The sequence below is a fragment of the Apostichopus japonicus genome, chromosome 19 (genome assembly GCF_037975245.1).
Source record: "Apostichopus japonicus isolate 1M-3 chromosome 19, ASM3797524v1, whole genome shotgun sequence".
NCBI classification, from domain to species: domain Eukaryota; kingdom Metazoa; phylum Echinodermata; class Holothuroidea; order Aspidochirotida; family Stichopodidae; genus Apostichopus; species Apostichopus japonicus.
Window position 1 is genome coordinate 23,993,987 of NC_092579.1, and position 26,171 is coordinate 24,020,157.

The following is a 26,171-nucleotide window of genomic DNA, read 5'->3' on the forward strand; positions in this document are numbered from 1 at the left end:
TTGTTGAACTTCACACTTGGTATATCCACTTTAGAAAGTATGAGAACCCTAGTGGTTTCTAACGCGGTCAAAGGTCACACAAGGTCAACAGGTGTCAAAGTCTGAATTCCTCTTAATATGAGGACAACTCCAAATTAATCTGTGAGCTCTCTGATTGCTAAAGTTTTTCTTTTGTTGAACATAGTTTGATCAGCTTCAGTTTAATTTGTGAATTATAAACTATACAGTAGGTCAAGGTTATCTTCAAAAACATATATTCAACCAAGAAATGAAATCTGCTTCAAAGAGTTGATACTCTTGTCTAAATTGTTGATTTAAACACACTCTCCAATGGCCCTAATCAGTTTCTACACTCAGCTTCAAAGGGTCAACAGGTTATCTCAAATGACCTCAAAATTGCCTCAAGGGATCTACAAGTTATCTCAAAATGTATGACAATTGGCCTTTTTCTCTGTGATACATTCCAGATGACTTTGGCTCTGGCAGTAAGTAAATATTTCACAGTGAATAAACAATTTCATGTAACTCTCATTCATTAATAACAATTATTAAAAGGATGGATGGTGGCAGAGCTAATTTGCTTGCTCAAAATTGGTAAAAGATAATGTAAATTTGCTCATACTGTACCTAGAACATCAAAAGAGTCTTTTTCGCATAGGAAGGCTGTTCTTTCTGGATATTGAAATATTTTGGAATAAGACTTCTATATTATAAAATCCTTGCCAGTGAATTAATCGGTTGATGCCCATAAGTGAGTGCTACAAATAAGAGCTGAAAATCTATGATCTGTTTTTGGTTCTCACTTAAGTTTTGGACAAATTTAATTCACTTGCTCTACATAAATCTGTTAGATTGTTAAGTGGAACTTTGAGCAAGTTATATATGGCAAGGAATCACAAAGCCTTCAGGCTTTCTGGTCTAATGATTTAGAACCAGGATATTCCTAAATTTGCCTACTTAAAAATCCATGCATGAGTGACACACAAAATCCTTTCACAGCAATACTGTATGTGGTAGGAATGATATCCACATATTCACGATCATATACGGTACCATTTTGGTAAAAAGACATTTTCAGTTGCCATGGTGGTTAGGGTTCATGATGACATCCGTTATCAACTTTACAGGGAATAATTTATCCAAAGAATTCACAAATTGTTATACAATATTGAGAATATGCGTAGCAGTTTTGAACATAGAAACCATAGTATTTTATAAAGCTCTAGACAAAATTCAGAGCCTGTTAGAACACTAAATTATTTCCTGCCGTATGATAAGAATTCATTTGTTAACACATGAATTGAACAAAAAATGTTTAATGACAACTGAACAATGAATAGTATAGGTGGCAAAGTGTTTCCCAGTTGGTTTGGTGGGGCATTTCTACATGTTACAAATTAATATTGAACATAATTTTTAAGAGTTTTCGTAATCAGAAGAAGACCATATTTATCATGACCTCAATTTGAAAAGCAGTTCAACTTAGAACTTTGTTTATAATATATAACATAATGCCATATATTTAGCAGCATTGTAGGCCTATGCATCTTGCTCTTTGCCCCTCCCCCCCCCAAAAAAAATGAAAATCCCTCTGAAATATGTCTTTTTGAAATCTTCTTGCCAACACTGCCCAAATTCTGCATTTCAGATGAAGAAAACAACTTCAGGACTGCTATGAATGGGTTCTTGGATACAGATGATGATGAAACTGTCCCACTTGCCAAGCTGAAGAAAGGCAAAACAAAGGGTAATGAGGTAACACCATCAAGGTCACACCACACCAAGAAGAAGATGAAGAAATCAAAGCATCCACCACCTAAAGACACAGAAATGGAAAGTAAGGAAAAAGCAGAAGAATATGCTAGTGAGATAATGGAAGATGTTGAAGAAGAAACTTCCAAGGAAGCTACTTCCAAGGAAGATACTTCCAAGGAAGATACTTCCAAGGAAGATACTTCCAAGGAAGATGAAGAAAGCATGGATGTAGAAGAAGCGCCGGTAAGTGACTCAAAGATGGAAGAAGAATTACAGTCCAATGAGGAAGAGATAAACTCTCAGGGAGGAGCAGAGGACAGTCAAATGGCAGATGTCGATGACAAAGAGAAAGGAGAGGCGAGTGAAACAGCAATGGAGGTAGATGACAATGTAGATGACACAAAGGAATCATCCGATATGAAAACTACTGTCGAAGAGGGAAACCAAGATGACTCCCAGACTACTTCTGAAGGACCTAGGGAGCCTTCAGAGGCTACCCAGAAGGATGGTGAACATGATGAGGTGAAAAAGGCAGATGATTTAGAGGAGGTAAAACCATCTGAGACGACTGATGATAAGAAAGGTGACGCCGCGGTGTGTCATGAAGATGGAGCGCATGTGGATGAGAAAACATCCTCTGAGCCAATGAGTGAATCCAATAAGCCTGATGACGCTCCGTCTGAAGAGAAAGGATCAGAGTCGAAGGAGGAGGAGAGCTCGGCGGCAGTGGAGAAACCTCAAGATAGTGAGGGTGGCTCTAATCCACCAGAAACGTCGGTCACTGGAAATGCTGAGAAAGCCACGGAAATGGACATGGAGAGCGACTCTACCGACAGTAATTTGGAAGAAGTTATGCCCGATAGTCCGTACAATAAAAGCTGCACCATGATGCTGGCCAAGCTGACTAAAGCAGCTAATGAAAGTGTGGACAGGGTCAAGAAAATTCCATATAGGGACATGAAGATGCCCAACATAGACATCAGTGCTCTGTTACAGAACTACCCCAGGACCTTCTACAAGGTGATCCCGTATAAGTCCAGACTTGAGGGACTCTTGGAAAGGCGCATGAGGATGGAAGTCGAAAGTCAAGAGACGTTGAAAGTCCAACAGCAGAAATATGAAAAATACATGGATTTGGAGAAGAAGAAGAAAGAGCTGGAAGATGAACTGAAAAGAGTGGAAGCTGCCAAACTGAAAGAGGCGCAAAAAGTTAAGGAAGAAGGAGAATCGAATGTGGCAGTAAAGAAAGAAGCAGACCCTGTGAAACAGGAGCAGGTGACAACAGAGGTTGCTAAAAATTTGCTTCAAGTTGAGGCAACAAGTGGTAAAAGTGATTCAGATAGTAAGACGCTTCCACATGTGAGTAAAGTAGAAACTGTCGTTGGTGATTCCAACAAGGAAGCAAAGAATGAAACAGACAGCGATGATGTAAAAAGTGCGCCTGAGCAAAGTGAAATCAGGACTGACATTACAGATTCTTCTAGCCTTGCTATGGATGTGGTGGCTGTGGATAAAAGTGACAACCAAGATGGAGATGATGTAGGTAAGAAAGAGAAACTTGGAGACGATACAGAAAGCAGATTGGAGGATGGGGAGGCTAGTACTGGAGCTAATGATAATGTGGACAATAGCAAAGAGAAGGCACTCAGTGCATCTGAAGGACAAAGAGATGATGGCATGAGTGTAGTGCCTACTGTAGATATTGAAATGAAAGATGCTGAAAGTGATGTCAGTCAGAACAAAGAATCCTCACAAAATTCTACTCAAGAAGGATTGGCAACGATGAGTGAATCTTTGGTCACCGATCTTAAAACTGAAGATGCACGAGAGTTACCGAATGATGCTGGTCACAGTGACGATAGTCAAAGTGGTTTGAAATCCAGCGAAGAATGCGTTGTGAACAATGTTGAAGCTTTGCACAGCCTGGAGGCGATGGATAGTGGAAGTAGCAGTACAATGGATGCAACAGTAAGTGAATTACCTACTAAACACACAGGTAGTCATGGTGACAGAGACAAAGCAACAGCAAATGAGGTGGAAGAACACTCGCAGGAGAGAGACGACAGTGGCGAGATGAAGAAGGAGGCTAATGACAAACAGTCGGACAGTACTACTTTGTCAAAGAGTGACTCTCCAGTTAATGACAAACTAAAATCCAATGTTTCTTCCACATCTGATCAGAAGGAGGTTTCGGACAGTGTTTTGCCCAGTGTACAGCAGGAGGCGAGTCTGTGTAGCAGTGATCAGGAGATGGGATCTCAGGGAATGAAGTCTTCAACTGCTGCTGCAAAAGTGATCCCTGCAAATACAGATCCTGAAGTTTCTCAGAGTAATACTGATCCACAAAGGGTTACTGCTGGCAGTGATCAAAATAATGTCCCTACAGTGACGGGTACGGAAGACTGTCCTCATGAAACGGTTCAAGAAATAACATCAGAATGTAGTCACCGACAGGATAATCCTGGAGAAGCCGCTCAGGGCATGGATCATAGTGATCAATTGGAGGGAGTTTCACTTGGAGACCAGTCAATGGAAGATGGAGACACTCCAATGGATACTGATGTAAAATCCAGGTGTAACGAAATGGATGAAAGCTCTTCGAGTGAAGTCACCCCCACAGAGAAGACTTCAAATGAAACTAGGAGGGCTGAGGGTGGAGCAGATGAGGGAGACAATAAAACTAGTACTGATATCACAGAGAAAGCTGTTAGTAGCACTCCCTCTCTTACAACTGATGATGTCACCTCAATGGAAAGTCATTCAGACGTGAGTGAAATGACCGATTCCAATGTTACTTCTCTCAAAGGTGACAGCAAAAGAAGTGAACAATCAAACAGTATTGATAAAATGCAAATAATTGATTTCAATGATAAATCTTGTGTTAAGGAAAGCGATGGTACATCTGATTCCCAAATTCCCAAAGTGGCTCAGCCAGAAATAAAGACCATCATCAGCAAGTACCAAGATGATGCTATAGCTACGATAGAAGATCATAGTGTTACCAGTGAGAAATTTACAGAAGTCACAAAAGAAGGTGAGGAAGGAAGCATAATGGGGCAAGAAACTGACACATTCCTTTCTTCAAAGGTGGAGGTAGATGAAAAGATCAGGGACATTTCAAGTGTTGCCAAAACACACCCTGTATCTGTTGAAAGCAGTACCGAGAATCATGTAGATGACGCCGATGATGGTGGGTCTGAGGTTGATGAAGTGAAAGGAGGTATTCAGAGTGTCATCCAACCAGCGGATTACGAAGAGAACTCTACTGACAAAGTTATTGTGTCAAATGATTTAAGTAACAGTGCTTCTGTTGAAGATGAAGACAGTGCCATGATTTCAGAAGATGATGATGCTGATGTTGGCATGGAGAGTTCTATGAGTGATGCAGAGGACATTCTCAGTAAGAGTTTAGTATTGTCTGGGGTATCTCCAGAGAAGGAAGATAATGGTTCGTTTGTGTCATTGGAAAATGTGGAGGAGGAGGAGGGTCCTCAGGTAAACTGTAATACCCATAATTCAAATTTCCTGGAACTGCCAGAAGCTGTGAAAGAGCTTGATAGAAGGAAAGAGGTCACAGGTGAACTATGTTCAGATTCAGGTAGTAACATTGTACAAAATGAAGGAGAATCTAGTGCAGTTAACCATTCTGAGCCTGAAACAGAAAATTTGAAAACCCAAAACTTGCATGATGGTGAGGGCAGTACCCTTACATCCGATTCTAATTTAGACAATACTGTAAGTTTTTCAAAAGAAAGCTTTCCCGAACAATCCAAAGTGCCTAGTCTAGTGAATCGTGATGGTTTGGACCAATCTCTGAACAAGTCCAACCAAAGTGAATTGCCTCTGTCAAGTAATCAGGTTGAAACAGTAGAAGAGGAGAGCATTGAGCAAGGACAAACTGCCCCTAAAAGTGAGTTAAGTGTTCCTAAAAGTGAGTTAAGCGGTCCTGAAGGACAGAAGGTCCATACCGCATCGGATGACACAAAAGCTGAATCGGCAGGTGTGAAAATGGAGCCGGTCAATGAGAAACGACCAGACGGAACTTTGGATGCACCTAAACGTAGTTTATCAGTGGAGGATATGAAAGAACAGACATTGCAAAGCAATTCAAATATAAAGGAGGGGGATAATCCCTCATCTAAAGCAGCCGCCACCAGTGTGATAGAGAAACCAGTAGATACGTGCCCAGTGTTGAGAATGTCACACGATGACATCTCCAAAGCGATCCTTCGGAAATTGGACTCTGTCAATCACCAGCTAGCGGAGAAGATTGACCGTCCAGTAGAGCGGAAACTCAAGGGTCGAGTGAGACTATCCGGTGGGATTGGGAAGAAGAAAGTACAGAAGAAGGTGGTCAAGCCGTTACCCATATGTTACATGTTTACCACTCGCAGCCGCCAGAAGAGTATTATGATCCTGCCTCCGCAGGAGTTGAGACGTCTCTGTCGAAGGGGAGGATTTTTTGACGTCAAGGAGGGCTTCCATTACAATACCAAAAACGTGGGTCACTTCTGGCCCCTGCCTTCTCCCAGACCGACGTTCAAGCTGTGTTGGCGTTACCGTCTACAGACGGTGAAGTCTCTTTCCGGGATTGCCCTTCTACTGCGAGTCTTATGGTGTTGCATGAGATGGGAGGACATGAACCTAAAGCCGTCGGCGTTCACGTCCAAGACCTACAGCACCGATGTGGAGGTCATTACTCAAACGGTCATCAAGAAGAGGGACATCCCTCCTACAGGTCTAGTGTCAGAGTTTCTATTCAGAAAGACCATCAAGCCGATTGTGGTGGACGAGGATGATTGGAGAGGTGAGTCAATCAACAATTCTTGAATAATGCAAATCTTTCTCAAGGCAGAAATCCAGCAAAAGCTGGTGCCGACAATTTTTCTGTGATCCCTGGGTAAAGCTTTCAAAATATCCGAACATTATACAGCAGAGGTGTTTGACGTGATATTCACGCCTGTGCTGTCTTGTACCACAGAAATGTAAACATTTTTCCCAAAGAACATAACTAAGTTGCCATACTAGAAAGATACTGCAAAGATACTACAAAGATTGCCATACTACAAAGAAAGTGTTGTGTGTTTGTTAAATTTGATAATTTGTGATCTTTATGTTACTATATACAGTAATCATAGAAACACCATGCTAATTACGTAAAATGGGCAGTACTGAATTAGTCATTGTAGAAATCATCATTGATTCCTCGTACCATAGAACTGGTGTATCCACCTTCACTAACTTGTTGCTTTGCCGACAGAAACACACAAGCCACAACGTTCAGGACTGAGATCTAGTTCTGCTCCAGTGAAAACCTTAGAGGTTGAAGCACCGAAAGGACCCAGAGTAGTGGAAGAGTGGATCTCAGAGGACAAGCTGCAGCTCTGGGAAATACAACAGTACTGTGATAAGTAAGTCATTGAAAGTGGTTATGCTTGGTTATGTAGTATGGTTAGAGCCCAATAGCCAAAGAAATGACCCAGGAACCAAAGCTTGGGGGGTGGGGGGTAGAATGGGAATAGAGGGCAAATGTACCTTTATTGGTAACATTTAAAGCCCTATTGATACAATTTAAGTAATTCATTATTGTAGGCAAGCAATACAGCTATCACCCCACCCCTCCCATTTCATAGTGGCCCAATCCCATCCCTTCCTTTGTGACCCCTTTTAAATTTCTTGGTTATGAATCTACCGGGCTGGAATGGAATAGTATTAAGAATAATTTTTGTAATAGAATTAATTGTATTAAAAATAATTTTTGAGGTCCAATCAGGTCTGGGTAGAGCATGGTGTTATACATAGGTAAGGCATCTATTCAGAAAATAAACACGAAGTGGTTGTTGGTTAGTGAATATAATGTACTCATACCACCCAAAATGGTGGGGCTGTGCTCCTCTTCTTGCCAGGCTGAAACGGGATGCTACTATCCAAGCTAATGCAGAGAAGAAGGCTCAGCACCATCAGCGCAAGGCAGCAGAGAAGGCAGCGGCCGCATTAGCCTCAACCTCTCAACAGCAGTCAGTGACCTCAGCTCCATCTCCATTAAACAGTAAAGCTTTGATAAAGAGAGAAAGGAAGGAACGTGATGCACTCAATAAAGTCACTATAAACACCTCCGCTCTCAAGAGCCAGCTGGAGGAACAGCTGAGGCAACAGAAAGAATCTATGCTACAGGTAATATCGGATAAGCTAGTTTCAGTTTGTTGGGAGAGGCAGGGAGGCTCTCTTGGAGAAGGTTTTTTCTTTCCCTAATCGGAATGTAAATACATCCAAATATGGAAAGGGTCTTGCTTGTAGTTGTCTAACATGTGTGTTTGATCACAAGGTTTTAAGAACTGTGATTATTGGTGCAGGGAAGTTTATCAGCCTTATTTGTGCACAGTCTTTAGCACGGTTGATCATCAGAATTTGTTGAATTTCGCTCTTGGTGTGGTTTCATTTAATTGCCATCGTATGGAATGTGTTGAAGCTAGCTGACAGGTCTGTCTTCTTTATTTCCTCGCTTCAGAAACGAGTCAAGATAACACCCATCACGGTTACCAGTAAGATGTCAGCTCAGGCTCAGGCTCAAGCTCAGGCTCAGGCTCAGGCTGCAAGGAAGAAGCTCAAGTCGGCTCCAGTCATGATGTACAACCCGTCTAAGTCTGGTACAGGGTCACCGGCCGTCCGCATCATCGGACAGGTGGGAGGAGTTCAGCAGAAGATCATGTACACCACCAGTACTCCTGGACAGGCTGCAGGCATCAGGCCCACAACCACACAGACATTTTCACCTTACATTCCGGGAGTCAGGAATGTAGTAATCGACAGCCAGAGACTGCAGACGCCGGCATCTTCATCACTTCAGGGTACGGTACAGCGTCCACAGCTGAACATTCAGCAGGCACCAACAGTGAGAGTGACTGCTGCAGGTGCTCAGAAGGTCACCATTGGCGCACCAACTACGGCAGTGGCCGGATCGAGTACAGGTCTGCCCACTCAACTAACAGGTAAACAGAGAAATGATATGTTAAATTGCAAGGAAAACAGTAAAACATGAAAGGTTTACTTGGTTTAATACTTTGAATGGTTTATTTACTACAATTGAGCATGTTGTACTAGTCAGATATGTCTCTTGAATAATGTAACATTACAGGAACGAAATGGTGTTTACAGAGTGAACCATAAAAAGTTGTTTTCATAAGTAGATAGCAAACTGACATGCTATTACTTCACTCGATTAATTAATCTGTTTTGACATATTGTCAGTCTTTAACAGCATCATATTATTCAAATATTTTTCACGAATAACAAACTTGAAGCTTTCACAGTAAATATTTGATTTACTTTGCAACATAACAGGGATAAACCTGTTTTACTGCAGCTATAACATGCTTGATTGCCTCAGGGTGCTACACTTCATAAACTACAGAACCTACAAACAGGTCTGTCCATCCGATGAAAATGCTAAAGGAAGTTCTTCAGTTAGCTCTAATTTATTTGTTTTGTTTCTTAAAAGGTCAAGCACAGGTGTTTACAGCCCAGGCTCAGGTGGTCCATGTGGGAGGTCAGAAGTTTGTAATAACCCCAGCTCAAGTCCAGGTCCAGGGTTCTGGTCAAGTCATCCAAGCCCAACTGGTTCAGACAACCACACCACAAGGAACAACTATACAGAGGCTGGTCCTTACACCAAATGCCCAGAACCAAGGTTTGTCAACTAGTGTAATTGATAGTGATTTTTAGCCTTTCAAATAACAGCATAACTTTTCCTTGTTTTGCTGTATTGTTATTCTCATGTGAAATGCTAACTTTAGATTTAATAATGTTGTTGATTTAAGATTCCTTAGAACTTCTAGCACTTCTGTCAATCATATCAATGAAGCTGAGTTTTGATCCAGTTTAGATTTGCATTCCCGATTATGACGAAAACTGTTGAAGATATTTTAATATGTCATATGCATTTGGAGTAGCAGATGGGTAATGGGAAGAGGTGAGGTAGAAGGGAAGGTGTGGATTAACTTCTGCTAATGATCTTAAATAAAGATGGGCCAAAGATGTCACCCAAACTTGACCAATCCCAGCCCTTTCATTCTACAATAATGAGTAGTATTTAAGTAGAATATGGAAATGGAAGGAAATTTATACATAAGATTCATATATTTGAAATAATATTCAAAATTGATAAATAATTTTGTTGGACACCATGTTAGATTCTATTGCAGCATTTTCTTTTGATTGCCTCGGTATGAGGAGGTCTATATTGTTCCCTTAACACATATTCCTTCTATAATTTGCTGACATCATTGTGCCCTCCTCACCAAGCAAGCTTAGAGGCCAAAAGGTTCGATGCAGATGTACCTTCAATATAGATAGATACTAGAATGCTCCTTGTGTTATTACCTGCAGGACAAAAACTGCTCAATCAGGCCACAACAAGCAATGCTATCTCAGGAGTGCAGCAGTCACAGCTTCAATCCCAGCAGCTGGCAACTCAGTCCCTGCTTCAGCAGCAGCAGGCGCAACAGCCTAGGCTGCAGACCCAACCAACTGTCAGTCCCAGGATTGCTACCAATCAAGTAAGATCCCAGGTTATTTCACAGGTCATTCCAAGTAACCAGGCAGCAGCTGTGGCTGCTCTCCCAGGGCAAGGGACTTTACCAGGAGCAGTCAACCTGCTTACAGGGCTTTCTACCACGGTACAGCGCAACGTTGTACCTCCTACGGCAACTGCAACGACTCTGTCAATGGCACAAACACCAGTGAGTAGTTTGTGGTTGGTTCCGTTGCATGCCTAACCGCCATCATTGACTCGAGTGAAAAAACGCTCGTTGCACTTTAAACCTTACAACCATCTCGCCGTAATCGTTAGCATGCTCCTTCCTCATGGAGGTTCCAGCAAGGTACCATACTTGTTAGTCCTTTTGTAGCATTTTGTCCAAAGAAGACAAATTTTCATTTCAGAGCAAAACAGAAAAAGTTTTAAGCTCATCAGTTTTGCTTGGGTTTTATTTGTTTTTGTCCTTAACTAAGGCCAACTTACTTTTAAACATTGTTTTTGTTTTGTTAGATGACTAACTCCATGGCATTTTAACTTGCAAACACTATGGTTCTACTCGCTCCATTTAATCACTGCGCATGTCTTGTATTTCATCAACCACTCACTGATGTCAAAGGAAATCTCATTCCAGTCTGCTCATGATATTGTTCACCGAGGCACTCTAAATTCTGATTGGTCAATGCAAAATTTAGAGATCAAAATTTTCTATCACGTCGTTCCTGCAACGATGTGGATTTCGTTTTGGGTAGTGTTCTTGGAATTTGTGCACAGAAACAAACAATGGTTTAGAGTACTTTTAGTCCAAATTAAATTGTCTTAGTTAAAGACAAAGACAAAGTAATATTTATCGAAACAAAAGAAGAAGAATAAACCATGAAAGTCTTGAGACCAAGTCGCACACATACGTCAAGTATGCAATGCACTAATGATCAGTAATATCCGGCACACATTTCACTTTCATCGTTCATACACTTAGCTCTAATACATGGGGCTCTCATTTCTGTATAATCCCTGCCTGCCCGTTGGTCAAATTGCCTCTCTGCCCAAATTACCTATCGTCAAAAATCAATTAGCTTCACTGCCGAGGTTCAGTGCATTGAATATGCATGACACAGAGGGAGCCGTTTCGGTTTTTGCAAAGTTTCCATAGTACTGACTTTTATTTATAATCCCTTCATTGTTGTTACTTGGACTTATCTGCATCCACCAGTCTCACCTTCATCGATGACCACGTATGTGTCTGTTCCTTGATTTATAATTCATATCTCTTCTTTATTTATGTATGAAACAGTATTAGCAGTTGTATCATTGTCTTCATTTCTCCTGTTTCTGCAAAGTTTTGTTTTATAGCAAATTGCTCTCAGTTTCTGTTGCTATAGTAGTTTTGTTGAGTCAAGCTAAAGTCACACTTGAGTGGTACCTTTAACTGCTAGAACTAGGTGTCACCTTAGAACGACAGCTGGTGTACTGTTATTCACGATATTTCATTCATTGTAGTTTCAAACTTTTGATTTGAAAAAAAGGAACCGATTTAAAGATTGGTTGAATCCAAATTACTGAGTTTTTATAGACATAGTCTTTGCTTTGGTAGTAATTTCATTGCTAGTCGCTCAAGCATGATAGGAATATATATAAAGCAGTACAACTTTTGTAGTTGTGATATTTATTGTTACAAATGGTACTGATGGGAAATGTAATGATGTTCAGAATGGTTAGTAAGGGGGTGGTATATGAATACATGTAGTCAATGATGTTAATATGTAAGAGATTAATTTCTTTGATAGAGGATGTCTTATGACTGTATGGTATAAGTTGTGGTATATATCATGTTTTATATAAACCATGTACTATATAAACCATGTATTATATATACCATGTATTATATATACCATATAGATCTTGTAAATATATAAGAGTTGAGTTATTGACACAGTGCCAATTCAGACTGACTGATACATCGTATCGATTCGTCAGAATGATTTCATTCATTTTTAGTCGCTCGACTCTTTTGATTATCATCAGACTTTGAGTACAAGTGACCAAGTTGCAGAGTTACAGAAGAGGATACAGCTCCAACTGCAACAGCTGGGCAGCGGAGATGACTCCAAGAAAGATTCTTCGTCGTTGGTCGATGCGGTGAGAGCCGAGTCTCAGGTGGAGCAGATTGCTCGTATGAAGGTACAGGACTGGCTGCAGTGATTTTATACTTTGAGTGTTTTTTCATGATGTAGTTAGTTTGCATTTCATTGCATCAGTACTTAACCAAGTCGACTCTTATAACAGGTTCTCTCTGCTTGCCATGTAAATATGCTGCGAGTTAGTTGCACTCCCTCATTGTGTGTTGTTAGACAGTTATTAGATTGCTTGTTTTAAAGTGCTTCTCGCTGGATTCCTCTATGCAAAATATGCTCTCTCTCTCTCTCTATGCATTAAACAATCAAGTTTAATTTCCAAGAGGAGAATTGAAGCGCCACATTTTGTAATAATATGCTGTGTGATGTGAATGATAATTAGACCCATTGAACTTCATTGGCTGCTAAATGATGAGTTTTAGAAGACTGGAGAAAGAACACATAAAATACTAATAAGATTGTGAAATTTCATAGAATGACTGTGATGTTAGAGCTTTTTTATTAAGATTGAATGATTGGTAATGAGGGTACGTGCAATAAAAATATTTAAAAAAGAGACTAAAAAGTGGTAGTCATAAGAAATATGTTCTGAAGACTAATTCTTTCAACTTTTTTTGCTTTATTTTTGTGAACAGGGCAATGAGAGGAACCTTCAGGAAGAGTACCGACAGCAGCTTCTCAAAATCCAAGGGAAAGGATCAGACTCAGGAAAAAAGAGCCGTGACACCAGGGCATACCAGGAGAAGAGGTTGGAGCAAGGAAGGTATGTTATGTTATAAAGAGAAATACCTACTTTAGAAAGCCTCCTCTTCATCTCATGATAAGCTGAGGATTGTTCTCCATTAGAAGACATTGTTCATATGAAGGATTAATGTATGATGTCAGATTGCATTATGAAGTTTAGTCCTCCCACTTCTTCACCCTCTCACCTCCTCCACTTACCTCCCCCCCCCCAAAAAAAACAATAAAAACAAAAGGGTCTTAAAACTTAAAAGGCTATTACTGAAGGACCTGTTTATAGTTAGAGCTGTATTTGCTCTACATATTTTATCCAGATGAAATTTACACTTTTTTAAGAGATGTTGTATGATCTTTCAGTTTGTGGGTCCTTTGCTTATTGACTAGTTTTGTCTGTATTTGCACACACTAGGATGCAGGTCATCCATAATCTGATGAAGTGCATGCTGGACAAGGTGGAGAAAGACGAGAGAAAGTCCGCCAAACGGAAGAGGAAGGAGGAACAACGGGAGGGGAAGAGGCAGAAAGGGGTGGAGCAGAAGAGGATGATGATGTTGCAGAAGCAGAAGGAGAATCTGAGGAATGAGATCATGATCCGTAGGACTCTCCTGGAGAAGAAACTCACGTGGGATGTCAGGGTAAAGATTGTGGTGTGTTTATATATAATGTCTGGTTTATAATGATGATTATAACAATGGTGATGATGGTGATAAGATAAAATACTGTTGGGGAGACATTACTGACAGAAAATTGGTGGAATGGAGAAAAAATGTTATCTGAGATTAAGGGAACAGAACCAAATGACTATTTTTTGCTATTTTTAAGTGTCAGCATCAACATTTGCCTTGATGTCCATATTACTTGTTCACCTCCTTTAATATGCCTTAGGGTATTTCCTGATTGAAGTATGATTAGGTTGTCCTTGTCAAAGGTGACATGCATGATTATTCAAAATGTAGCACTGCCATTGATACCGATGACAATATGTTGAAAGGAAAAGGATTACATATTATGTAAAAAAACAATAAATATAAACAGCAGAAATGTACAAACAAACGATAGCAAATCTAAGAATGAGATACCTCTGTGACTTGCTCTGAAGAATGAGATTATATAGCCCAAAATGATCATGTATCCAACGACCTTTTCTCTTTTCGTCTCCAGGAGGAGAGAAACAGAGCTCTGAAGAAAGCAGAAAATAATAGAAAGAGGAAACCCATCCGGGGGAGGAAAGCGCCGATAGCAAGAAAGAGGCAGAAAGTGACACAGTCGCCTGCAAAGGCAAAAACCCCCACCAAGACACCCGAGAAGGAGAAAGTTGCACCAGAGGTCACCAAGCCGGTATCACCTGTCAAAGAAACAGTCCCAGTCGCCAGTACAGTCCCGCAGCCACCAGTTCAGGAAGCGTCCGCCGAGGAGATCCTCTACTGTATTTGTCAGACCAAGTACGATCCATCAAGGTCAGTTACTATTATTATTATTATTTAGGTTTACAGTCTTCTTCAGGGCCAAGGCCCTCTCACATGACTTTACAACCCTGGTCATTGGTAACTTGACACACCTACACACCAAAGTGTGCACAATTCAATCAATTGCTCCTGGGGCACCACGGTGCACCACAACCACATGTCCCCCGGGGGACTTCCCATAGGGTGCAGCCGCACGGCGCACGCAACTCAGTCCCCATTTATACACCTGGGTGAAGAGAGGCAATGGAGATAAAGCGCCTTGCCCAAGGACACAACGCAATGATCTGGCCAGGGCTCGAACCTGTAATCCTTAGATTACAAGTCCACTGCCTTAACCACTTGACCACAATGCCCTCACCTATGTCACCTTAGCAGTAGGTGTAACATACATTGGTGTAAATCAGTAGATATATTGTCTGTATCCCTGCCTGCATTGCCCATGACTAGTGACGAAAGTCAGCAGTCTGAAGTGCAGAATAGCTAGAGTTAATGATGGAGTATGGGCAAAAAGTGTCAAGAGTATGACTGCTAGAGAATGTTATGATTGAGTAGTATTCAAGATCTGTGAATCTTGAAACACAGCGAGCAACAGCAGATTTCACGTAAGAATCTGCCATCAGATTAGTGTTGTTGTTCTTTGTTAGGTGGTAATTATGGGCGGGGATAAGAATTACCTTTCTCTAGCCTGGAAAGCACTCATGAAGAGCCATAGCATGGCATTCCTTAACTTGCATTGGGGCTGGGGATTTACTACTACCACAAGTATCATAGAGTGGAAGCTTACTTCTTTAATTCCATAATGGCACCTGGACAGGATTCCATAGTGGCTCCTGACCAAGATTTCATAATGGCTCCTGGCCAGGATTCCATAGTGGCTCCTGGCCAGGATTCCATAATAGCTTCTGGCCAGGGTTCCATAGTGGCTCCTGGAAAGGATTCCATAATGGGTCCTAGCCAGGATTCTATAGTGGCTCCTGGCCAGGATTCCATAGTGGCTCCTGGCCAGGATTCCATAGTGACTCCTGAACAAGATTTCATAATGGCTCCTGGCCAGGATTCTATAGTGGTTCCTGGCCAAGATTCCATAATAGCTTCTGGCCAGGGTTCCATAGTGGCTCCTGGAAAGGATTCCATAATGGGTCCTAGCCAGGATTCCATAGTGGCTCCTGGCCAGGATTCCATAATAGCTTCTGGCCAGGGTTATAGATGAAAGTCTCTTAGAGAGAGTGACAGTCCATAGAGGTGTCCTTGTCTGACTGGCTGTTTAATGGTGTCAGATTGTTGTACTTTGTTGGTGTAGTAGGGTGTACTACTATCACAAGTACTGTTCTAAGCTTACTCATTTATGTTCAACAATGGTTCCTGTTTGGTTTAGAGGGTTATCCCTAGTGGGACCCTTTAAGTGTCCTTGCCTCACTGGCTGTTTTACAGTAATCATTCTTTGTTTCTGTTTTGATGTCTTTTGGGTGAATTTTTTTTTTGTGTTGCTGTAAATCTGCTTTTTTTTATTGCCTGTAACAGGTTTTATGTAGGCTGTGACATGTGCCTCAATTGGTTCCATGGTACTTGTGTCGGTGTGGATGAAAAGATTGCTACGGACATGAAGGAGTACATCTGTAATGATTGTTTCAAGAAGAAAAGAGAGAGAGAAGATGAACTCTACTGTCTCTGTCGTCAACCATATGATGAGACCAGGTTTGTTATTCTGTTATCTTTGTTAAGGCTGCATTCATATGATGAGACCAGGTTTGTTATTCTGTTATCTTTGTTAAGGCTGCAACCATATGATGAGACCAGGTTTGTTATTCTGTTATCTTTGTTACGGCTGCAACCGTATGATGAGACCAGGTTTGTTTTTCTGTTATCTTTGTTAAGGCTGCAACCATATGATGAGACCAGGTTTGTTATCTTTGTTAAGGCTGCAACCATATGATGAGACCAGATTTGGTATTCTGTTATCTTTGTTAAGGCTGCAACCATATGATGAGACCAGGTTTGTTGTTCTGTTATCTTTGTTAAGGCTGCAACCACATGATGAGACCAGGTTTGTTATTCTGTTATCTTTGTTAAGGCTGCATTCATATGATGAGACCAGGTTTGTTATTCTGTTATCTTTGTTAAGGCTGCATTCATATGATGAGACCAGGTTTGTTATGCTGTTATCTTTGTTAAGGCTGCAACCATATGATGAGACCAGGTTTGTTATTCTGTTATCTTTGTTAAGGCTGCAACCATATGATGAGACCAGGTTTGTTATGCTGTTATCTTTGTTAAGGCTGCAACCATATAATGCGACCAGGTTTGTTATCTTTGTTAAGGCTGCAACCATATGATGAGACCAGGTTTGGTATTCTGTTATCTTTGTTAAGGCTGCAACCATATGATAAGACCAGGTTTGTTGTTCTGTTATCTTTGTTAAGGCTGCAACCACATGATGAGACCAGGTTTGTTATGCTGTTATCTTTGTTAAGGTTGCAACCATATGATGAGACCAGGTTTGTTATGCTGTTATCTTTGTTAAGGCTACAACCATATGATGAGACCAGGTTTGTTATGCTGTTATCTTTGTTAAGGCTGAACCATATGATGAGACCAGGTTTGTTATGCTGTTATCTTTGTTAAGGCTGCAACCACATGATGAGACCAGGTTTGTTATGCTGTTATCTTTGTTAAGGCTGTAACTGTATGATGAGACCAGGGCTGCATTTTGTAGGACAGAAAAGTTTGCAAGTACTTAAGCAAATATCATTCCAGCCCATATTGAGAGGTGATCCAATAAGGCAGGCCTAGCCGTTCATGATATTTACTGGCTAAATGCCAGTTGAGTATTTTACCATTCAATTATTACAATGTTTTTGTGTGTGTGTTCAAGTTTACTAAGAAATGCAATCTGTGTTATTATGAGTGTTTGGAAATGAATAATAACAACAGTCTATTAAATAAACATCGCCTTTTTGTTGTTGAAAGGTTCTACATTGGTTGTGACAAGTGCAATGACTGGTTCCATGGGTCCTGTGTTGGTATTACTCAAGCAGAGGCAGAGGTGGTGGAGGAGTACATCTGTCCTCGGTGTAATTCCAGTAACATTCAAAATGTGGTGGCCAGTCAGAAGACCCTCACGCCAAAAGATTACGATCAATTGAGGAGAGTGGTCAGACAGCTGGAGGTAAGATGATCTTAGGATTAAGATAAGGGGGGGGGTTTAAAGAAATCCTAATTCTAATGGTATAATCTTACTCTTGGGTTATTATTACAAGAAATAAATATGTCCAAGGAAATAGGCTTGAGAGTGTTCTAAAGCCTGTCACGGTTGTTTGCCATCTTCATTTCTTTAAGTAAGCATCGTGAACGTCCAATACAGTAGCGGACATGATTTGTAATAATATGTTATTAGTATTAAATGGTATGAAAACCCTATGGCCATTCAGTGTGTACTGTCACCATGATGATATGTATTAAGGTGATGTACGTGAATAATTGTTATCCTTTCCCGTTTCTCAGAGTCATAAGATGGGCTGGCCTTTCGTTGAACCGGTCAGTGAGTTGGATGCACCCGACTATTATGATATCATAAAGGAACCTGTTGGTAAGATTCTTATGTTTCTTTCTTATGATATATCATTAAGGAACCTGTTGATAAGATTCCTATGTTTGTGTCTTATGTTATGTCCTTTCTGTAGAGATGTAGTAGAATCCATGTCCTAGAATCATGAGCTTACAGCACAGCAGTCATCTCCAACACTTCCAACATTCGCAATGGAACAAATCTTACACATAAATATGTAGCACGTCAGGAATGCTTAACCTTCAAAATATAACGCAATAACTAAGAAAGAAAGCCTTCAGTGGATGACTTGTGTTACTGAAGGGTGTGTTTAAAGTGTAGCTGTCCTGACCTCACTACACCTAGTTGGTCCTAATGCCACAGCATGGATCTTTTCCTCAAGATTTTGTTTGAAGTAGTTAAGTAAAATGATTCTTAAGCTTTCCACATCCTGCATCATAATTCAGTTACTGGCAAGTCTCTAACACCATTCATCATAACATTGCAAAATTTGTCATGAGTTGTTTCATCTTTTGATCATATCACGCATTCATTTTTTTACCGATCACATAGGAGCACCCAGCTGTGGCTTTTGAGTCAGTCTCATTGCGATATTAAAGGGATATATATATATAGGTGGCAGCCTGTAAGGAAGACCAAAAAATATTCCACACACAAATTTGAAAATTCAAGATCTACCAATAAATTCTACATTACCCCCATCAAATAGATCCCAGTGGAGTATGTAATGATGTTAATATGGTAGTGTTCTCGTTAAGCTTCCCATAATCACAGTACACTGGTCGCTAATGGATCATTTCAAAGATTTCACATTTCGACGAGGAAGTAGTAGCGATACTGTGACAGGAAAAGAATTTTTGAGGAAAACCTGGAAAATGGTAACATCACAGACTAGTACCTCATTCTCAGACCATTGAAGGGGTTTGTCTGACAGTAGTGTAGAATATTTCATCTTTGTTACAAGTGTCATACTATCTCCCAGTACAATATTTGTTTGATGGCTATTGTCATTTGCATAACCACACAGTGTTGACTTTATTGACTGAGTGTTCTTTATTTTATTTTTTTTCCTTTTAGACCTCTCAGGTATATCAGACAAACTCAAGAAGAAGACTTATTTCAAGGTGAACGAGTTTGTAGCAGACGTGAGCAAGATGTTCGACAATTGCCGTCTGTACAATGCCAGCGACTCCCTATTCTTTCAGTGTGCGGACATGCTCGAGAAATTCTTTGTCCAGAAGATGAAAAACTTCAAGCAGTAGTTAATTTATCGAACACTCGACCTCAGGATTGCAGAGTAGACCCGTATTGTTTTAGTTGTCTAACTTTATGAAAAAAGGAACATAAACAAGAGATGGTTGTGTGATGCATTAACAATACCTATTGGAGGAGTGGTGGGGAAAGCTAATTGGTTAATTGCTTGTTATTCATTTTGTATTGTTGGGCGGTTGCTAGCACATGGTAAAATTAAAAAAACAATAAACAATGGCAACAGAATGGACCTCTTGTAGAGGAGTTGAATAAAAGTAGATATTCTACAAGACAAAACCCTACAATTTGTTTCCAAAAATGTGAAGGTCATTTAGACATCATAATATTGACAAGAAAATCAACTTAAATTGCTAGAAATGTACTATTTATTTCATTGTGATTGGTTTGAAGGTTATTAACACATTACACGTAATATGATTATTTTTTATTGATGTTCCACCTCGTTGGTGTTAATTGAACTACACATTTAGCAATTTTCTAATTGTAATATGCTGTAATTAGTTCTTCAAGGAAGGCTCACCCTTCCCACTCTCCCCTATTCACGTAAATTCAAAATGGATCAGTGACAGTAATTTGTAATAGTGCACCTAAAGGGTTCTTGACATCTGAAACTATCCAGGGTCCTCCCCTGGTGCACATCTGAATTATTTATACCTGGGAATTAGTTTGTTCCATATCTGCCGTGGACCTCCCCTTTGTATTGTGGCTGATTAAAGAATGTGAGTTGAAGTAAAATTAATAATAATAATTATTTGACTGGAGCATCTTGCTATTCTTGAACCTGCAGCAGATTATGTGCCACTCTATACAAGTGAATTAATCTATTGAAGGATGGTATGGTCAAATGTAAATTATTTCAAAGCAAAGCCAATATTCCTTGATGTTATAGCCAAGGTTCGATGAGGTTGGGCATTTTTACTTTAACTTTTGAGGGATTTCTGTAGGGATTTGGGGATCAATTTGTACATACCACGTGTGTAACATATTATATTTTGTTTTTCATGTACAAACACTTTTTGCTTCATTCATCAATGGCAGGCTCTCAAGTGTACATAAAAAAGTTGAAAAATAGAAAAAAAAAAGATAATATGGAAAACAAAAAATCTTTAAAAGAGAGAAAAGAGAAAAAAAGAAGTAATAGAGACATACAAGAGGTCTATGGAAAGGAAAGGAGTTTGCCAATGTAGGAATAAATTCTTGAGGTATGGATAATAAGATTTTGGTCTTGACAAAATACTGTACAAGTAGTTAATTTTTTGAGATATTTTGGAATAAACTTGATAAGAATGTTTATCTGTTGTTTAATTAATCATTATTGAACTCATTCAATGATTAATAACAAACACATTTTTTTTAAGGGAGATTATAAAAAAAAAACAATTTATTCATCTTTCTTTACAAAGTTATTTGAAGTACACATAGTGAGAAGCAATAATAATGTGAAGATTGATATTGTGAAAAATGTTCCACAAATCACCACGGTGATGTGGTTCTGTTGACCAACCGGTACAGTCAATGTTAAAGGCTCAGATGAAAACTGGAAGACAAAAACATGAAAATAACATTAGCGATACGGGAGGGTAACACATACTGTAAGACGACATCAAGACAATAAACAATTGGCAGGGTAACTACTACACCATACACAGGAACTCCAAACAGCGTTCATGCTTCTCCAAGTCAAATTTAATTTTTATTAATACATACATACTTCAGAAATCCTGTTCAAAGGAACTGTTTAAATTCTGGAACTGAAAAGTTGACTATTAACGCTATTAAACTGCCTACTTGTCGTTTTTTTTATTATCAAAATGCCAACAAACATTAACCACGATGAACGTAAAAGTATGCTACAACAGTAAGTCTCACCCCAATGATATTTATGGACTGACCTGTACTGCAATCTTCTGCCAGTAGCACAACAATGACCCAGCAGTAGCATCACAAGGTGCCCTGATATAGTTGTCAGATTCTGCAGGTGTAGCTTCACCATCTGTCACCAAAAGGGAGAGAAAGTATTTTAACTCGGGTCATGTGTTAGATATCTTATTTCCTAATAGTTGTTACTTGGGTTATGTGTTAGGTATCTTATTCCCTAATAGTTGTAACTTGGGTTATGTGTTAGGTATCTTATTCCCTAATAGTTGTAACTCTGGTTATGTGTTAGGTATCTTATTCCCTAATAGTTGTAACTCGGGTTATGTGTTAGGTATCTTATTCCTTAATAGTTACGCCTTGTTTTGATCCTAGATTAGCTCTCAGAGAAGGACCTAATGTATGGTGGAGTGTTAGCTCAGTGGTTAATGCCGGTGCCTTCCAATCATAACGTCCCGAGTTCGAGTCACTCCAAGATAAATGCATGTTGTCCAGTTACAGATTTGTAGACAATTCATAATCATGGACGTTAAATATGAATCTAAGAGACTGACTTCGGTCAGCTTGCGGCTTTGATACGCGATGATGGCTTCTTTGCGAGTTCCAGCTTGTAGGAGGATCTAAAATACATACACACATACATACATACATGGTGTGACCATTATGTACATTGCAGTTAATCAACTCTGATGATGTAGCCTTCTCAGTTCTCTATTGCCAATTAAATATAACATTACACAAGTTGGAACTTAAGAACTCTTGCACTCAAGTTATTATTTGGGATTAAGAAGATACAGAATGGGATTAAGTAGATACCCAGAATGGGATTAAGAAGATACGGAATGTGATTCGATCATAAATGATTCGATCATTATGTTTAGCTGTGACATACCACATCTGACAGCAACTACAGGGTTGGGGAGCACAGAACTCTTTCCATCTCCATTCATCTGAGGCTGCTGATATCTGAGGTGAATTGGTAGCGACACCGACGCAACAAATTGGTCATCCGCAGCATCAGTGCTTTCAATAAAGATGAAGAAGTTGAACTCTGTAGATAAATGTGCTGGCTTCTCCACATCGACAGCTTCTAAAATCTGTGTCTAAATGAACAATGAAATAGTTGACAAGTTGTAAACAATCTTTAAGGCATTGTTTTGGCTAAGAGCAAAGGTATAATACTCTACTGATGAGATTTCACAGCTGAAATCAATTGTGTGTGCTCCTCATCAATTTATCAGCCATGTACCACTTTAAATTAATTCCAGCCTACTAATATCTGACCAATGTCTCCAGTGGCCAAAAACAACTACCTTGGCAGCTTGAGTGAGACTACCATTATGGGATATGTGGTAACTGGTGGAATAAAAACACACCCCTCAAAATATTACTATTAATAAGGAAATGACCCACGAAGAGTCAATCACTGCTGTATGTTGAACTTTCCAAGTAAGCTCTGCAGACATGTGTGTCATCAAGTAAAGAACACCTAGCATTTAAAATCTTTGATCTGAAAGGATTCATGTTACATCAATGTCTAAAACAATTTCTTTGTGAGAACCCGGAGAGTAATCAGCTTACCAGGGCTGGCTGAAAAAGTGGGGGATATCCCAAGGCTAACTATAAGGGACTTACATGAGCTCGGCAGAGCAAATTAGATATATTCTGTACCATTACATGACACTCACCTCAGGTCCTCCAAAACTTTTCAAATTTGCAAGCTCATACTGGTCAATGTAAAATCCAGGAGGGAATGTTTCCACCAAAATTAATCTGATTTCTTGTCCAGAACGGGTTATGTTTCCATGAAGCGATGTTGTCAAATCTCTGAGAAGAGAAACAGAACTTTGTTACAAAGGAAGACTTGCATCATACTGTAACATAGTTTATAACTTGTGCAATAACTACTCTTAGTTGGCTAAATGAATTTCAGGTTACTTCACCGAAGAATACAGACACCTCTGTTTGATGATGCTGTTACTTCATATTCTTATCTTTCAAATACAGTACATGTTAATACCTGGAACCTAAAGATTGAAAAATTGCAATGACTCTCTTTATAATAATTTAGGGGAGTTCAATCATGTGAAAGTTAAATAATGCATGCAGTGATGCAGCCCTGCAGGAGTCAACTCCAGCAGTCTTCTTTGAGATGTTTTGAGAAACCCTAGAAAATTTGAGATAGAAAAATAAGTCAAAGACATTTCAAACAATTATACTACTCTCAAGAAAAGTCTCTTGGACAGCAGTTGTCTTCAGTCAACACAAAAGCCATACTGAAAAGTAAAGTACCAAATCAACCTGATACAAGATGAACAGCACCATATCCTATACCATGATGGTATGATTTGCAGTCATGGTTACATTATTCCTGATACTGATTGAGATGAGGCAAGTATTAGGATGTTAGCCAAAAAGGCAGAGATGGAGACAAATGTCCATTCTTAGGTTTTGTACCTGTGATAACCTTCTTTGAAAACTTCTCTGCTCAAAGTGACACCTTCCAAGGTTGGACAAGTTGGTTCTCCACTGGCTGAAAGACGATTTAAAGCAAGGAATTGCTAAATGTAAACCAATATTCTATTTCCTATCAATTGACTAAGTTGCGAAGTAGGCGAGACCTCAGTACATGTGTTTTAAGACTGAGCAGAATTTCTAGGCTTGTTTTGAAGAATACAAATATTGGGTTTCTTTGGATTTTACACATCTTAATTTGTGGCATATTAAGCACAATAAAATGAAAGTATACTCTGACCTAGTATGCAGTTAAGTATTGGTGAATGGATGTTTCTTATTTTTAAATCTAGTGAATTCTTTGAATATTGCATAATTTGTTTCTTTTTATAAATGTTTAAGCTCTATTCAGCAAGATCACATTTCTAAATATTTTACTCAATCGCACCAAGAAAATAAAGCCTGAAACTTAAAAACAAAAACTCAATTACCTCAGTGATATGCAATATATATAAACTTGTTCAAGAGGTCACAACAATCAACTTACAGTAGCATGCACATTTCAACATGTATTTTAAACTAGCAAACATGACATTTGTATTGCCTAGATGTAAAGGTTCCTTTCTGGCAAAACTATCCTTGACAAACCATATCTTGAACACACATCACCTAACCACACACTCCATTATGACTAAAAGAAATATGCAAAATGAAAAAAAAAGTGAATTCTCACTAATGACTGAACCCTTGTCATTATGCTTTGACCTTGAATTGAATACTGTATGCACAACTGTGCTATGGATGTCTTTTTGATGTATACCGTGGCATTACAAATGTTCATTTTTATTATAATCATTACCTATACTTCTTAAAAATCTACTGTAAATAAAAAGGAAAAAAAGAAAAGCGAAACAAAATTGAAAGAAATTTGGAGAGAATTAAAATTTGATAAGTAAAACAGCCAATTAAACTGTCTAACCATTGATCTTTTCTTTGACTGCATTAACATGGTGTTAAGAATCATCAATTACTTACCATGTGATAATGCCAAAGAGATGACGAGAAGTACTTGGAGAAGCAGCTTCATTACAAGAGATTGTTAGCTGACTCACATTAATTAGTCTTCTTTCAATTCATTGATAATACTGTAGGGTGTGATATCCTGTTGAAACAAAAGGGTAAAAACAAAGTTTTTCTGTTCAATTCAGCTAGCTATGAATATCCAATGCCTGCTTGAGTCCACTGCTTTTAGTCTTAATTATCATTGTTCTGCACATGAAAATCTAAATGGTTAACTTGGAAAGAATTAGTTTGCTACTACTAGTCTTACATCATAGAAGCCTACATGTGCATCTATTTTTACACATTTTTAATTTTTTTTTTATTGAAGCTATGGACAATTTCCATATAAGTATCAACTTTACATTTGATACATGCTTGCTTACTATCTTGCAGTCTACAACACACCATAAATTAATGTCCCACTACTTTCAGCATAGGGTTTTTGCAGCAGGAAATGAAAGTCAATGCTGAAATTCAAGCTCAAAAGCTTAGATTAGGTTCTGTGATTGTTCAACATTTTTTTGTTAATACTGGCAATATTAGTACACGATACTTTGTATAACGATGGGAGTTCCTATGTCCTTCGGTAGAACAGTTTACTAGCATAGCATACAAGCATTGCCTAAATTTACAGCAGTCTCACAAGTTTCGTTAGCCGTTAGTGATGTTAGGCCTAGTTCAGTTTCTATGCGTTAGGCTTACTAAGCCAGCTGCACTAACGTCGTGAGGCAAGCGTGAAGTATTCAACCGGAATTTCATAAACATTTACGATACTTTTCCCCACTCAGTATTCATCCCTGTTCCTTATCACCACATTTCTGAAATCATGTTAATCACTGTACGCCAGTGGAGAACTACATTTCTCTCACGGTCAATTTCGTGAAATAGGTGCTACCACAGATTTTTTTTCAAGAAAAAAATCCACGGAAGCGGGAGAACACTACAAACAAAACTCCCTTTACGTCACTGACGCTACATTGCATTATTAGAGCAGTTTGCTGGCGAGAGTGACAGCTGGTCGTGAAATAGCGCTACCAGATACAAGAATGGGCGGGCCTCTCAAAGGAAAATGAAACAAGCTGAACTACTCATTACATATCTGTACTCAGCTCTCCCATCAATACACCGCCCTCACCCCCTTTCATTGTAACAAGAAACATTTTTCAAATGACATTTACCAATACTCTGCTAGCTTACTATAATTGTCATTATTTTGCAAGTCTATTTGAATTATAACTGAAATCTCACTGATTTTGCTCCTTACTCCCCTCCCCTTCCTCCCTATTGTCATTTGTAAATGCCCCACATGTTAG

The 26,171-nt window shown here is 39.3% G+C and overlaps 2 protein-coding genes across 9 annotated transcripts in view; one reads left to right on the forward strand and one right to left on the reverse strand.

Moving 5' to 3' along the window:
• The window catches only part of LOC139960484 (nucleosome-remodeling factor subunit BPTF-like), a 29,773-nt gene extending 9,015 nt beyond the window's left edge, over positions 1-20,758 (forward strand). The window contains exons 5-18 of one of the 3 annotated variants that reach the window (XM_071958868.1): positions 1,649-6,562; positions 7,016-7,166; positions 7,662-7,929; positions 8,264-8,744; positions 9,254-9,442; positions 10,141-10,493; positions 12,314-12,469; positions 13,059-13,186; positions 13,574-13,811; positions 14,326-14,621; positions 16,152-16,325; positions 17,598-17,796; positions 18,132-18,216; positions 19,273-20,758. In XM_071958868.1, coding sequence (XP_071814969.1) covers positions 1,649-6,562; positions 7,016-7,166; positions 7,662-7,929; positions 8,264-8,744; positions 9,254-9,442; positions 10,141-10,493; positions 12,314-12,469; positions 13,059-13,186; positions 13,574-13,811; positions 14,326-14,621; positions 16,152-16,325; positions 17,598-17,796; positions 18,132-18,216; positions 19,273-19,457 — 7,817 coding nt within the window. In that variant the 3' untranslated portion in view covers positions 19,458-20,758. The remainder of the gene's footprint in view (positions 1-1,648; positions 6,563-7,015; positions 7,167-7,661; positions 7,930-8,263; positions 8,745-9,253; positions 9,443-10,140; positions 10,494-12,313; positions 12,470-13,058; positions 13,187-13,573; positions 13,812-14,325; positions 14,622-16,151; positions 16,326-17,597; positions 17,797-18,131; positions 18,217-19,272) is intronic. The other 2 variants (XM_071958869.1, XM_071958870.1) reach the window with 2 other exon arrangements.
• Positions 19,962-25,865, reverse strand: LOC139960488 (phosphatidylinositol-glycan biosynthesis class X protein-like). 6 transcript variants are annotated; one of them, XM_071958882.1, is made up of 7 exons: positions 25,728-25,865; positions 24,832-24,958; positions 23,800-23,875; positions 23,031-23,169; positions 22,235-22,445; positions 21,360-21,460; positions 19,962-21,004 (listed from the first exon to the last, which is right to left on the reverse strand). In XM_071958882.1, exons 2-7 carry the CDS (start codon positions 24,881-24,883, stop codon positions 20,849-20,851), a joined length of 735 nt encoding a protein of 244 aa, XP_071814983.1. In that variant the 5' UTR covers positions 24,884-24,958; positions 25,728-25,865; the 3' UTR covers positions 19,962-20,848. The 6 variants fall into 6 exon arrangements, with proteins under 6 accessions (XP_071814983.1, XP_071814980.1, XP_071814982.1 ...); XM_071958879.1 differs by having other exon boundaries at positions 25,633-25,798; XM_071958881.1 differs by having other exon boundaries at positions 25,628-25,798.
• Between the last annotated feature and the right edge of the window lie 306 nt (positions 25,866-26,171).

Excerpts from the sequence above, each read along its gene's own strand:
- LOC139960488 (XM_071958882.1), bottom strand. The coding sequence starts at position 24,883 with ATGAAGCTGCTTCTCCAAGTACTTCTCGTCATCTCTTTGGCATTATCA. Across the intron at positions 23,876-24,831 it reads CTCTTTGGCATTATCACATG|CCAGTGGAGAACCAACTTGT; the intron begins GTAAGTAATTGA and ends ATCGTCTTTCAG. Across the intron at positions 22,446-23,030 it reads AAAGTTTTGGAGGACCTGAG|ACACAGATTTTAGAAGCTGT; the intron begins GTGAGTGTCATG and ends TTGTTCATTTAG.